The 15,717-nt window shown below is 43.3% G+C and overlaps 1 protein-coding gene across 4 annotated transcripts in view; it reads right to left on the bottom strand.

The window, feature by feature from the left end:
• The window catches only part of ptprub (protein tyrosine phosphatase receptor type Ub), a 253,953-nt gene that overhangs the window by 17,790 nt on the left and 220,446 nt on the right, over positions 1 to 15,717 (bottom strand). For all 4 annotated transcript variants that reach the window (XM_086155227.1, XM_086155228.1, XM_086155230.1 and 1 more), the window contains 5 exons: positions 13,545 to 13,642; positions 10,102 to 10,218; positions 7,630 to 7,784; positions 5,260 to 5,395; positions 3,951 to 4,100 (listed from right to left, as the gene is read on the bottom strand). In XM_086155227.1, the coding sequence (XP_086011353.1) occupies positions 3,951 to 4,100; positions 5,260 to 5,395; positions 7,630 to 7,784; positions 10,102 to 10,218; positions 13,545 to 13,642 (656 nt within the window). The remainder of the gene's footprint in view (positions 1 to 3,950; positions 4,101 to 5,259; positions 5,396 to 7,629; positions 7,785 to 10,101; positions 10,219 to 13,544; positions 13,643 to 15,717) is intronic.

Raw genomic sequence — 15,717 nt, 5'->3', positions numbered from 1 at the left:
CAGAAACAGAAAAAAAATATCATATTTCTTCTGATTCTGACTATTTTCTTTATTTTCCCATAAGGATCAATAACGTCAAAGAATAAAAGAAAATTTGAAATATATATATACTGCTCAAAAAAATAAAGGGAACACTTGAACAACACAATGTAACTCCAAGTCAATCACACTTGTGTGAAATCATAGTGTCCACTCAGGAAGCAACACAGATTTAAGGACATTACATCAAAGTTGGATCAGCCTGGAGTTTGTTTTTACACTTTAATTTTGAGTGTGATTCCTAATCCAGACCTCCATGGGTTGATACAATTGATTTCCATGGATCATTTTGGTGTGATTTTGTTGTCAGCACATTCAACTGTGTAAAGAGCAAAGTATTTCATAAGAACATTTCATTCATTTAGATCTAGGATGTGTTTTTTAAGTGTTCCCTTTATTTTTTTGAGCAGTGTATATCGAATAAATGACTGTAGAGAATTGTGCAAAGGCAGAATTCCAAAACCTTGAATCGGAAATATTCCATATCACCAACCGTCAAGACTCACGATCACTAATGCTCAATGGCGACAACCAATTTTGCGACTCGCTCATCTCAGATCCACTGGTTGACGACGGGAAAGAAGAGATTCCTTCTCCGGTGTCAGACGGGATGATCAAGGCGAGGCGCGTCACTTTTTATTCCACGAAGAAACCAAGTTGGTAATCAAAGTGTGCCGCGGAACGTGCGGCTGATACCAAACAGCGCATCCGTCGCCACGTTTGGAATTATACACCAAGCGTGAGTCTTTTCTGGCGTTTTTTTACTTTGAAATGTAAAATCTGAACTCCGCGCGCGGTTTTGCCGGTTGAGCGGTGCAGCGGGAGGTGGCAGGTAAAGGCATGTGGAAACACAGCTGGCTCTTTTCGCTTCTAATCTACATCTGATGAAACCTTCCCGGCCCCGTTTCCTACAAACCGAGCAGAAGATCTCCGCGACAGTCTCAGGCAATCAAAAAGATTTGTGGACGCGCACACGCATCCCCCTTATTAGCCCGTTCCTTCTCCGCTCCCGCCGTTGATGGCGAGTTGAGCCTGGCATCGAGGACATTAGCACAACAGAGCGGACTCGATCGCTAACGCTTTCTGACGAGCCGTTATAAAAGTGCACAAAGACGGTAAATAGCAAAGAAAGGCCGATCCACGAAAGCTGGTTTATCATCAGCCGGGTCGGATTGCGGCATCCCTGCGCTTGCGGACATAAACATCCCTTCTGTGAAAGGGAACAGTAGGTATACAGTCCGGTATGCTTGGCTTTGTAACATTAGCAGTGCAGATAAATCACGTTTAATTGTAAATTTCCCAACTGTGGCAGTAGGAGGGGTAGGGGACTCTGCTAAGCTAACTAAGGGAGCTATGTGTATGTCCATTATTTGCATTATAAATGATAATTTCTGCATGTGGGAGCTGAAACTTTGAATGGTTTGCGCTCGGGCTCCTTTCAGAAAACCCGTTTTTCATTCCGGGAAGTAGCCTCCTCCAGGGGAACCTTGGAGTTTGCAGGGACCGCTGTGACGCGAGCTACCATGTAGCTTAAGTGCTACATTCGAAAACAAACCACCTCGAGGACACAAACGACACGGGGATCCAAGCCGCGACCTTGTTCATGTTCTGTATGTCGGGACAAATAAACCAAGGACTATCAGATGGCTTGAGATGTTTTTCTTCTCTCCCCGCGCTGCTTCAATGTTTGAAGAGCCCCATTAGCCATTAGCTAAATCCGGACCCGCTCCAAATTGTTGCTGTTCCTCTGCTAGCCTTGGAAACCCCTTTTCTCCTCAGCAGGTCAGAAGAGCTCGGACCTCTTTGCTGTAAGCCCTCTGAAAGTACTTATCAACGAAGGACTGCAAGACTGTGACATCGAGGTTTATCGTATTGAGAGCTACGATTTGTTTTAGACGGCGAGTCCGGCCCAGCGAACGCCGCGGACAGTCAAGAAAGCGATGTAGCCTGACTTCCTAAGAGGTTCACTTCGACACCGAATAAGAGTTCTCCCATTGACCCAACTCAGTCGTTGACTTTTTTGGGACGCTGTTTGGAAGGACTGACATAATTTTGTTATTGTTTTGAAGAGTTCTTCTTTTTCCTGTACCATTTAGTCCATACCACACCTAAGTCATACCTCTCTCCTGCGCCGAAGTAGATGTTTAGCGCTCACGGGTCCAGGTCTAGCAGACCACAGTAGCTCCACAGCCCGCAAGAACTATCTGGTTAAAGGCTTAGCTTATGAGTTCTACCAATGACCAAACATCAGCCTCATATGGAACCACAAAAAGTCCTTGCTTCAACGTAGGAGCTAAAATGAAACCGAGGTCCTCCGCTGTCTGAATGCGCAAAGAAGTTGCCGTGTTCCTGAAAATGGAACCGCAAATAGTTCCTCCACTGCAAAAGGAGGCCGGAAAGTTCAAACGGTGACATGTTAGTGACTGTTAATGCACCCGCTGTTCAATTCACCCCCGAAACCTGGTACTTTTTAGCTTTGCGAACCGGATTAAACCGGTTCATTGGCCTGATCCTGCAGGCCTTGAGTTTGACACCCCAGAACGAGACCATCGGGAGCAACAAGACCAGGGGTCGCCGACCTCGACCGCTCAATGAGCCATTTAGAGCCGTTTCCCCACAGGAAGGAAAACACCTTACAACCCTTTGGAGATTTAAAATGAAGTAACACGCCGTATAATGTTATTTCTTTTTTTTTTAGCCTTTATGTTGCATTTTTTTGAATCAATAGCAGAGAAAATGATATGATATTTCTGCATGCAACAAAACATTTTGAACTCGTTGGGTTATTTTTTTTAGCAAAATACTCCATGTCTATTTTCTTTAATGCCGTCATTTTACTGTCATCCTTTTACTGGCGCGGGCACTCGCTTATTAAGAACAAAAAAATATTTTAAAAGCATTTTATTTTGATGTAATAAGATCACAATAATCAAAAAAGTATTATCTTATCTTATTTTATCAGCGGTTGTGACGCTTATTGAGAGCGAAAAAAATATTTTAACACATTTTATTTCGATGTTACAAGATCGCCATAATCAATAAAGTATTATCTTATCTTATCTTATCTTATCTTATCTTATCTTATCTTATCTTATTCACAGTTGTTACAGTTATTAGGAGTGACAACATTTTTTTAAAATCTTTTATTTCGATGTTACAAGATCACCAAAATCAAAAAATATTATCTTATCTTATGTTACTTTATTCGCAGTTGTTACACTTATTAGGAGTGACAACATTTTTTTATCATGTTTTATTTGATGTTACAAGATTGCCATAATCAATAAAGTTTTATCTGAACTTATCTTATTGGTGGTTGTGACGCTTATTAAGAGCAACAAAAATATTTTAACAAATTTTATTTCGATGTTATAAGATTGCCATAATCAATAAAAGTATTATCTTATTTTATCTTATCTTATCTTATCTTATCTTATCTTATCTTATCGGTGATTGTGACGCTTCTTATAGGCGGAAAAAAAAAAAAAAATGTTTTTTTTTAGATGTTACAAGATTGCCGTAATCAATAAAAGTATTATCTTATCTTATCTTATCTTATCTTATCTTATCTTATCTTATCTTATCGGTGGTTGTGATGCTTATTAAAGGCGACAAAAACATTTTAACACATTTTATTCAGATGTTACAAGATCGCAAGATTAAAGATTAAAAATGAACAAAGTTAAAATAAAATAGATTTGAATTTTAAAAATAAATGATTAATCATCAATATAATTAAAAAAAAAACAAAAAAAAACAATAATAATAGTTAATTATTTTCAAAGGACCGACCCTTGAACTGGGCAAGATTGAACCCAAAAATCAAGCCACAAAAAAAAAAAAAAATAATACTAATAATAAAATAATATTGTTTTTGTGACTCAACGAAACGGCCGACGCAGGAAACTGACCTGAAACTCTTCCCGCAGCTGGGAGGAGTTACTCTGGGAATCCACTCGCAGCAGCTCTCGGTACGTGATGGAAAACTCGTTGACCAGGATGGCCGTCTCGCCGCAGAGACAAGCCTCCAGGATGGCGTCGTGGATGAAGATGTACTGCTCCTGCACGGAAACGCGAAAAAAAAACGAAGGTTTTTTTTTGTACGTGGACGGAAGCGCAAGGCTTCGCTACGGTCGCAAATAGATTAAAAGAAGAAGAAGAAAAGATTGAGGCAGAGTGGGTTAAGAAGGAAACATGTAGGTGGAAATAAATAAAATACAATATGGATAAAGCCAAGTTTTCATAACCTGCTGTGCCATGAATTAAATATGTGCTATAATGTTAGCAAGCGCATCAAACGCCGAATAAATATTTCTGTATAAACAAACTTGCGCCGTGCATTCAATTAGCGCCCCCCTGCAAATAACTACAAATGTAATAAACAGTTATGTCAATGTTGGATTTACATAATAAGGGGCGAATATGCTAATTTTTTTTTTTTCTCATCCAAACAACAGCACGTGCCTACGCAGCACACACACACACACACGCACACACACACACACTAAGACTTTTTTTTTTTAATTTATTAAAAAAAAAAAAAAAAAAAGAAATACAAGACTGTTGCAATGACCTTTACATAATTTCCGGAGAGGGAGTATGATAATGAGAGCCCCTCATTTGCTGAGTTCTGCAAACAAAAGGAGGTAGAAAATATTCCCAAAGTTGACTGTTCGCAACTTTTTTTTGCCCGGATATGAAGAATTCACTTGTATTTTGAGCATTTGTGTCAAACGCGAGGTCCGCGGGCCAAACGTGGCCCGCTACATCATTTTATGTGGCCCGCGAGAACGTCTTAAATGGTCTGATTGTCTTAAAACGTTGACGATAAACTACATTTCCCAGAATTTATGTCGATCGTGTTCCCCGCCAAGTGACGGCATCTCACCATTAGATCGCAGTGTATCCACATTTATGCCATTTTCAACCAGCAGAATTGAAAAATATAAATAATCCCTAAGAAAAGGAGATGGTTTTGATGGAAGGCGGTTTCACAAAAGATGGGAAGACGAATACTTGTTTGAGCTTCAAGGAGAAAAAACGGTTTGTCTTTTGCGTCGGTTGTCAACGATCTACATTTTGACACCAAATGTGGAGCTAAGCGTGCTAACGTTAGCCTTCAAGAAAAACAGCAAATTACATGCGGATGTTACCTCCGCGCTAGAATATTCACAAAGAGGAAGAAGAAGTCCATTGGTGTGAGCGTGTAGCCATGCTGACCTCGGTCTGGATCATGTTGATGCGTCGGGAGCAGAGGGTCTTGACGCAGTTGTAGATGTCCACCACCCCTTCGCATTCGGCCATGTCCAACATGACATCCAGCACGATGTAGCAGCCGGTGCGTCCTGCCCCCACACTGGCAAACAAAAAGGTCATCTTTCTTTAGGGGGCGACGGGGAGTTGGAAACCGTGAAAAAGACTCACGGTCAGATTTGTTTGACAAGATTTTCACTTTTGCTTACTGTCATGGTAAAATCTCATCCTGGTTGCTTTTTGATTCAAATTCGCGATTCAATAAAACCTATCCTTTTTATCACAGTGAGCAAATGGCAAAACAGTAAACAGACCGCAGAGAGATGTGATCCCTCCGGCGTATCCTTGGTCTTCACCTCCTCTGAGGTGGAAGGTGTCCAGATCACCTCACCAGCCTGGGGAGGCACCCAGGAAGCATCCAGACCAGATCCCTGAGCCTCCTCATCTGGTTCCTCTGGATGTTTCTAAGCAGCGGCTCTACCCTCACCCTATCTCCACGGGATACCTAGTGGGGGAAGCTAATTTTGGCAGCTTGTATCCTTGACCTTCTTCCTCGGGTCACTGCCCATACCTTGTGACCGCAGGTAAGGGTAGCTCCATCGCACATTGCATCATTCTGATGGTTGTCTGAAGGTTCGACTCTCCTTAGCAGTAGGGGGCCGTAGTTCAGATCTTTCAAGTCTAAATAAAAGTCACTGGATGGCTTCCTGACTTGTAGACCTTTTCTTTTCAGTAGCCAATCAGGATACCGGCATGATACACACCATGAAGTGTCCCCAATATTCACCGCAAACTCAGCAAGACTTGAGAGTTGCGTTTTGGAAGCTAATTTTTGGTAGCTTGTTTCCGTGACCTTCTTCACGGGGCCTCCACCCACAGCTCCTCAGCACAGGTGAGGGTTGCTACATCACATGTAGTGCTGAAAGGTGAGCGGTAACGACTTTCCATACCAGTAGGGAGCCATAGCTTAGATCCTTCAAGTATAAACAATAAATGTCGGATTGCCCCCTGACTTGTATGCCTTTTCTCTTCAACAGCCAATCGGGGAACCGGCACCGCACTGCTGAAAATGAAGCATCCCCGATTCGCTCTGTAAACTCGGCAAGGCTCGGTAGCCGCGTTTTGCACGTCCGGTAAATCGGCGTGTGGATTAGCGTCACATTTTGAGACGAATCCTCGCGCGGGGAGACTCCTTCTCAGGAACGCTCTCGCACACCAACTCAGCATCCCATTTGAATAAGATATTCCGAACCTTAAGGGGAAGGCAGGAATAAAACGACTGTTTTCACAAACCCCCTGCTTTTTCACTTTTCTAAAATGAACGTTATAAGACGACTAATCTTTTTTAAAGTACTGAATTCTCAGGGTGCTTGAGGTCGCCTCGACCATTCGCCTGATTTCCAGCCACAGGAGGGTCTTCGACCTACGTCGTCCTTGACTCGCGGCGTTTCGACTTCACGCCGGTAATCCCGTCAATAACTTTATAAAAATGAATTTCGACTTGATGAGGCGCGACGTAAAAGTCAAACATCGGACAAACCCGTCATCCTGTCGCTCGAGATGGCATCGCTAGGCTATCACGTGCTATCTCATTTTAATGCTTGTTTTTAATCGCAGTTTCATTTTTGCCAATTTTCCGTTCTAAAATGATGTCTTTCCTTTCATTTTCCCGTGTCCTCGTTCCATTTCTTTTCTTGTCTTCGGGTTGGCGTTTAAAAACAGAGGGATGCGCCGCCCGTGGCTAGCTAGCCCAGAGAAAATCCTGGAAAAACATCACTGAGGTGCCTGTCGTGGACTTCACGAAACAACTTCACTTCATCCATAAATGGAGTTTAACCATAAAATGTAGCAAAGTTACATTTAGCAACACATTGTAGCATTAAGTTTGTAACCAGGAAGTGAAGTTAAGGATAGAGCCAAATGAAATTCCACTGCTGCCATCCTCAAGGTAAATACACTAAATAAAACCAGTATATTTCTTTGAATTCTCTTTTGTTATGTACTAAGATCTCTTTTTTTTTTTTTGGATTATTTGTTATTCATGAAGTACATTTGTCTTATTTATAAACACATAACAAAACCTGGCTGGGGCTGGAACACATTAATTTACTTTTAATGGGGAAATTGTATTTCATATACAAGCAAACTGAGCTCAAATTAAACTCGTAAGTCCAGGTATTACTGAATATATGTATGACTTGGGGTGTCTGGTAGTTCCGGCTCCAACGTAGCCTGAGGTATTTCATCAAACCGGTGCCAAAAGACAGTCATGCAACATTAAAAGGGGTAAAAAAAAAAAAAGATTTCTGGCGTTGTATCTGTGAAACGCCGGCCTACCTGCAGTGGACCACCACGGGGCCGGCGTCCGGAGGCGTGGACGCTTTCACTCGGCGTATAAAAGCCAAGAGTCCGGTGGCGTGATAGGGCACCCCGTGCTCGGGCCAGGACGTGAAGTGGAACTGCCGGACCTCGTGCTTGGTCGAGTATCCTCTCTGTCGATGAAAAAGTTAGCACGTTAGCACGTTAGCATCGCGGGCGAGATGGTACATTGCCGCCCGATGGGAGATGTTTTCTCCTCCCCGCTAAAGATGTTTGTTTTTTTTCCGGTTGGAGGCATTGTTTACGTCGGATGTTAGGTCTTCTAGGACGCTTAGGCCTCGGGGCGTCGCATCCTGGTGGCAGCTGCCGCAGACATGGCGGAGAAGGAATTACTCCGGCTCTCGGAGCTCACAGAGAGCTGGGAGGTTTCTCTTCTCTACTGGGAAACCGCCGCAGTCACAAAGCAATTTCTTCCCCTATACAGCGATGACAAAGTAAAGCGCCGCAAAGCAAAGATTTGTCGAAGACAGTAATCCCCCCCCCCACTTTAAAAAAAAAAAAAAAGGGCAAGATCTATGAAAAACAAGCTGTCACCAGCTACCCAATTCGAGCTCATTTGAATAAGCAGCCCAACCCCCCCCCGTCCGCAAAAAAAAAAAAAAAAAAAAAAAAGTGAACGTGACAGCGTGATGATAATGCCGTGTTTGTGCCGCTGTCACTCCGGCGCCGCGCCGAAGCCCGCCGACGCCAGATCCCCGGGAGATTGACAGGAAAAAGGACCATCGGGGGCAAAACAGTCGCGGCTATGGTGGAAAAAAAAAAGAAAAAATTACAGCAGGGGCATTTAAATAGCTCCGGCTTATTCCTCTCAATTCAGCACTGTGTTCATTTCAAGTTTATAATCCCTTCTATTAGCGGGCTATTTATAATTTTACTGTTTACCAGATAAGAGGGGAAAAAAAAAAAATGTTTTTCGGTTCCGGTCGCACAAAACGGAGGAAGGTGATGGCTCGAAAAAGCAGCTCCAGATGGAAATACAGAGGCGACAGCAGCACGGTTACGCAAAGTCAAGTCCAATTTTATTGATATGTATGTTGACACGTCTGGACGACGCTAAATGCTAACAGTTCAATGCTAACAGCTGAAACGGTACGACAAAACCGTCATTCCTGGACTCTAAGCGGCTATTTTTTTTTTACACAATTAGAACACTGCGGCTGAAACATCGATGTGGCTAATTTATGTTTTTTTGTTTATTTTTTCAGGGTAACGAGCTTCACGCCGCCAAAATATTTAGTCTCGAAAATGAAATGACCCTGAAATTCGGAGGCCGTTCAATTCCAACACCGAAGACGATGACTTTAACGGTTTTAATCAGAATCAGAATAGTTTATTGATCCCTCGAGGGGAAATTGCATTTTATTAAAGAATTAAAAAATGAAAAATAAAAAAATCATTTAAAAAATATTACCTTTTTTTTTTTTTAAATTTATTTATTTCAGAATTAGCGCACAGGAAGAAGAGAAAGATACCGATCAGCTGAACAGGACAGAGCGGAGACAGAAAATGAATGGACGTTTCCTTGTTATTTATTGTTCATCTTTTTCATCAGCCGTGTTTACAGGGAATTTTTAGAAAAAAAAAGTATTTCTTGTACGTATTTGTGGATGTAACCGGTATGTTTTTCATTAAAAGTAAAAAAATAAAATGTTTACAACGTGGACACCTGCGGCTTATAGACAAGTACGTCCTATATATGTACAGGACTGTCTCAGAAAATTAGAATATTGTGAAAAATTACGAAAACAAAAATGTCACACATTCTGGATTCATTACAAATCAACTGAAATATTGCAAGCCTTTTATTATTTTAATACTGCTGATTATGGCTTACATCTTACGAAAACTCAAAAATCCTATCTCAAAATATTAGAATATCATGAAAAAGTAATTTTTGTTTTTTTAATTGCATTACAGAAGATAAAGAACTTTATCACAACATTCTAATTTTCTGAGACAGTCCCGTAGGACGGATTTTATCCCAGCAGATTTTTTTTAATTATTATTTGCAGAATGATTTTATAGTCATAATGCATCTCTGGTATTGTTCGGGCTTTGTAATTTGGGAACCACTGTCTTAAGGCATTCGCTTCGAGACTACCTGTATACATATATTTATTTAGCTGGTTGATAGCTAGCTTTTTAGCCGGTGCGGCTTATATTCAGGCGCGCTTAATAATCCAGAAATTAAGGTCGAGAATTGCGGAATCCGGGCGAGACGCTTCAGTAGATCAAGCCACCCCTCCTTAGAAACCTTTTTCCACCGCGCACTGATGATGCGACTTGAGTGCAGAGCGCAAAGGAAGAGGTGCATCAGCAGCGTGGCGGCATAACCAGGGGTTAGCCTAGCGCTAACGATAAGCTCCCCGGAAGGGAAAAGCTTTGAGTCTGTTGGTACGCAAAGAGAAGGTAGAGTGAAGAGGAACTCACTCTCTCCAAGGCGAAGGTGCGGACTGTGTATTCAGCAAGCGTCTCCGTCTTGAGCAGAGTGATCTTGATGTCGCCGTACATCTCGCTGTCGTCGGGCCAGTATTTGCAGCACTTCACCTGCAGCCAGAATAAAGATGTATTCAGGTTTCTCAAGGCGGCGTCAGAGACGAGGGTTATTGGTTTGACCCCGGGGGGTGGGCAATTGTTTTGGCTGGCGGGCCACATTTCTTATTTAATTTTTATGCACGGGCCAACTAGGTGAATAAAATAAAAATTGCAATTTAAAAAACTTCCATTTTTTTTCCAATTTTAAAATCATTAATAATAATAATATAAATGTACCGGCTGACATTAATTTGGAAAAAATAAAAAGTAAAGGAAAAAAAGTTGAAAATGAAAAATATGTCTCTAAATTCAATAGTGATTGGAAATACTTGTTAAAATATTCAAAGAAAATAGTTTGGCGGATAAAAATGCAAAACAGGCCGGATGTGGCCCGCGGGCCGTAAAATGCCCAGGTCTTGTTTGACTCCTTGCTCCTGGAGACAAAGGAAGAGTGAATGAAAACACTCTTACAGGCTTTAAGATTTGACAATCATCTTATCTGAAATCGTTATTCTTTCAGAGGCTTTTGAAATGTTTTGTCACTTGATAGAATCATTGTGATGGAAACCAAAACAATAGAAATGAAGTAAATTCAACAGTTTGGATATTTTATGCACTCAATCAGGATGCGTGTGATGGTCATCGCTTCCGCCTCACAGCGAGAAGGTCCAGAGCAGCAGGACAGAATATATGTGTGTGAATGAGAGGAACCCTGGTGGAACGGTGAGGCTACAGGGAGTGGAGATCAAGAAGTTGGAGGATTTCAAGTACTTAGGATCAAGAGTCCAGAGCGTTGGAGAGTGTGGAGAAGAGGTGAAGAAACGGGTTCAAGCAGGGTGGAATGGGTGGAGAAAAGTGTCAGGGGTATGAAGAGATAGAAGACTATCAGCCAGAAGGAAAGGAAAGGTGTACAAGACAGTGGTGAAAGCAGCAGATGATGCTCTACAAACAGTAACAATGACCGAAAGACAGGAAGCAGAGCTGGAGGTCGCAGAGATGAAGATGTTGAGGTTCTCTTTGGGAGTGATCCATCAGAGGGACGGCACATGTTAGATGTTCTGGAGAGAAGGTCAGAGATGGTTGGGTCATGGACAGAGGTGGGATAGTGGATTTATTGGTAGATGGATGCTTGAATTGGAGGTGAAGAGGAAGATCAAAGAGAAGATCGATGGACATCGTGAGAGAGGATATGAAGGTAGTTGGTGTGAGAGGAGGATCCAGAGAATAGAGTTAGATGGAGAAGGTGGATCCGTCGGGGAGACCCCTGAAGAGAAAAGCCCAAAGGAAAACAAAAATTAGTCACAGGGGTGCAGGACATGTATGACTGAGACAAAGTGATGACTGAGATGGTTTGGACATGAACACTCCTCTGATCATGTCCAAACCATGGTAAAGGTCTGGGTAGAAGGTTGCTGAAGGTGGAGCTGCCAGGCAGGAGGTCTAGAGGAAGACCAAAGAGAAGATTTATGGATGTTGTGAGAGAGGAGGATCCAGAGAAGCCCAAAGGAAAAGAAAAAGAGAGTGAACGCTTGTTTGTTTCTAGGCGACGTGTGAATGAGAATGTGATCGGTTTCATGTCTAGAAAGGACCTGTGAATGAGAGGTTGAATTACCGGATGCCTGGATATAATCAGTCTCCAAACGATGAATGAATGGTTGTTTGTTTCTTCATGACGTGAATGAGTGAGTGTATAATTGCATATGACTTCTTGTCCAAATCTTCTTGTCTTGGCAACTGGACTTGAATTTCTTCACTTGAAGACGTTTCAGCACCTCATCCCAGAGGCTTCTTCACCTCTAATGACCTGTGAGGAGTTTCCAAATAGAACTACCAGAGTTTTTTGGGCAGGTCTACCTTATGGTGGCTTGTTGTGGAAGAGTTGATCTGCAGAAAACTAGGTCCTAAGGGGGTTGCTATGCTAATGGAGGTGTCGTCCTTTGGGACCAAAGACCAAATTTTGGGGATTACCTGGACTGGGTTGCGAAAAGGTAAACAAAGGAGTGAAACCTGTTGGATCACATGGACTGAGGCTCACATGGGCTGCTTCTGGTGGTGGATCTTTCCTGGGTGTTTGGAAGGTGCAGAAGGTCCTGGTCCATAAGTGCAAACCCCAGCTTGGTAGGAAAGGTCGTGCCTGAGGCCCCTCCTCTGTTCAGAGATGTTTTTTTCTGTTTTAACAAAGATGGCCTCCTTGACTCTTAAGGCGCAAAACGTCTTCAAGTGAAGAAATTCAAGTCCAGTTGCCAAGACAAGAAGATTTCCACAAGAATTCACCATGACCTGGATGACAGAAAACCTCCACAGGCAAATTGCACATGACCTGCAAATGAAAGGGTGAATGGTTTCCTGTCGGCAAGAACCGCCCAAACCGAACTGAGCCTCAGGCTAACAGAGTATGTCACCCTTTCCACCATCACAGAATCAAAGTTCGAGATACTAAAAATGATTCGCCCCAATTAGGTAACCCCCCCCCTCCTCCCCGAGTACTTTGAATTTTAGAATAAAGAGCAAATTTAACTCCAGAACATGAAAAGAGTGTCTCCGACGCCGAGGCAGGGGAAAAACAACCCGCTCTTCTGCATGTATCTCACCTCAGAAGACCAAGCAAACACAATCATCTGGGGGGAAAAAAAGCGACCAACATAATGAACATGGGAGGAACAATCATTTCATTTAATGGCGATGTTATTTGGCCGCACTCACACGGGCCGTACCAATTGTAGAAAAAGGAGAGCCGAATTGGATGTGTGGCGGGCGCCGGAAAATGGTGTCATTTTAGCCGCCGCCGCCGCCGTGCTAACGTACTCCTCTTACCCGAGCTGAAAAGGACAGTGTTTATTTACTACCGGTTATCAAACGCGGTGGAAAACAAAAAAAAAAAAAAACGCGTCGGTCAAGCCTCGGAGATGTCTGCAGGTACTCTAAAGCACATTTAATTATATCCATCATTACATTTACGGTATGATTCCAGATGCAGTCGGGTAATTGCATGTGCCCGGACCTCTGGAGCCCATTAATGACCTCTCCAAAGATACCCTCACTGTTGTTTATGCTCTTTTTTTTTCAGGCCATTTTGGTTTTTTTTTCTGTCGGCAGCCGGGTTTATCCGACTGCGCCGATATTCCCGGAACATACCAAAGGGGTTTGGAAAGAAAAAAAAAAAAAAGGGCTTTGTTTTCTTTTCTGGTTCACCTCAGCCTCGGCGGGGCTCGGTTCTATCCGAGCGCCTCGCTAGTCATTATCGGATGTTGTGTTTATCTAATGTATCGGAAAAAAAGGGTACTTTTGTGCGGAACCACCGTAACGGCGAGCGGAGATCTGGTCGGGCAAACTCTTACCCGTCCCACTTCTACCAGTTTGGTGATCATGACGATGCTGAAACAGTTCTCCTGCCACACCATCCTCCAAAAGTCATACAGCGTCTCCTGCTTTGGTCCTAGAAGACAGGGAGAAGATAAAAAGGGTACAAGGCAGCGTCAGAGGGCCTCTCGCTGTGCTGAAACCCCATATCATCATGACCTGAGTGTCCTTCCGTGGATTGTAGTGTTTTACTGATCTCTCAAGATCAGTAAATAGGGCTATTTGGGAACTCCAGGCAGAGGGAAGGGGCAACGGGTGACAAAATAACAGCGTCGGATGACGAGGACCTCCCGGAGGACAATCAGTCGCTCATCCTCGATGGTGGGGCGAGGGAGGGCGTTTTCGGATGCGAGATTCAACTTTGGATGGGGATCACTCGGAGAAACAAAGAACGCCGCCGGCGATTTTTTTTTTTTGTCTTCTTCAAGTACATTTTCGGCCACTTCCATCAGCTTCTCGACATCTCGCGGGGGAACAAAAGGGCACAAGAGGAAGATAAGCTTTGTGATGGAAAGCAGGGGACACTCTTCTTTATCGTTTTCGGGTGCCAGACTCGTACTCTTGAAGTGGCATTGACCGAATTCCTTCGCTGCTATCCAGCATCCCCAAAAAAAATCCCTGTCTTCCTTCACAGTAACCCTAAAGCTAATTTCATTGGCGCGAGCGACCCAGTGAAAGAACAGCATTCTTATCAGTTCCAGGAGATTATGACCTTAATTTCCAGACTTTCCAAACGCTTTGTGTGGACAACATGATCACGCTCTTTGGGATGCTCAACAGAAACGCAAGCGTTTGGCAACAGCCATTGCAGAAACCTCAGCCGGATCCCAGCTAGCCGCGAGTGACCTTCCGCCTCACGAAAACACAAACATGCGCTAACAGATCCTTGCTAATAGCTGAAACAATACGACAATACTGTATTTTCCAGACTATAAGCTCTCGTCATTGTGTTATGGTTGACAGAGACAGACAGTCATTCAGTGTATGTTATTGTCCATGCTTGAATCGGAGGAAAACAGCGGCTGTTCAGTCCAAGTATTCAGTGAAACTCGCCGTCGTTTCCACAGAATTCAATGGCCCGCGAGAGCCGAGTTCAGTTATTTCTTCAAAGAAATGGAAAATATGTAACTTTATCTTCTGTGATTGGGTGGCTACGAGAGAACGGAGGTGATGCTTAACGGGCAGGAGAACAAGCCGCCAAAGAGCGACGGTCAGGGACAAGCTGGACAACAACGGTCGCCCCTGAAGACTCAGTTCTGTCGAGGTTGAACAAATTAGCTTGTAATCGCCACGTCTGATGGTGTCAGTCCATTTTCTCCGGCTGAAGCTGTATCATTACAAAGATAAAGGATTCCGGTTTGAAAATGTTGTCTCTTTTTTTTTCCCCCAATAAACCAATCTTACCTTTTCATCTGGAACAGAGAAGCAGACGGGACGAGGCATCTGTACATCAACAGGCTACTTGCGACGTATTGGGGATTTTGCGGAGGGGGAGTTAGTGTTTCTGGCATTGGAGTCCCAAGGACCGTGGTTTTTAAAGTTTCATATTTCCCCGTTTGACTTATTTAGTCAATGGATAAGATGTATTTGTGGTAAACAGATTTATTTTTAATGTTACAGGTGTGACTGGAAAACCGCCAAAGAGCAGAGACAAAGAAATATCAATATTTGATTCATTTTTAGATGTTATATAACACTTCAATCTCACATAAACCACTCTGTGTTGAACTATCCTGGTTTCTGTGGACACGTTAATTTATGCTACATCCATAAACATGGACAAACATGCCACGCTTTACGTTGCATGGTTTGTTGGCAACGCATCCACTAGAGGGCGGTGCAGAGGGCAGTTCCATTTCGGATACGAACAAACACGGCGATGGCGGAGGAGCTGGTGATAATGAACCCTCTGAGAAAGGGACACAAGAAGAGGCAGCGCAGTGGGTCGGCTGTACCGACGCCAACTCGGCATCCTGTTCTTTGTTCCTTTCACTGGTGGCACTTGAGCATACCGCGCAACTCTGCCCTTCACTACTTCCAGCGGTATGACTCTGCCCGCTGCGTTTGGCCACGCATCTGTGAGGTCCACGAGAACGTACAGTCGAATGCAAAGGATATGGACGTAACGCCGGGCATAAATGAGCCTTTAGA

Source organism: Fistularia commersonii, chromosome 11 (genome assembly GCF_037954325.1).
Source record: "Fistularia commersonii isolate RoL2024-O1a breed Wild chromosome 11, RoL_Fcom_v1.0, whole genome shotgun sequence".
NCBI lineage: Eukaryota > Metazoa > Chordata > Actinopteri > Syngnathiformes > Fistulariidae > Fistularia > Fistularia commersonii.
Note: the sequence above shows the minus strand (reverse complement) of the source record. Positions and strands in the feature narration are given on the sequence as shown.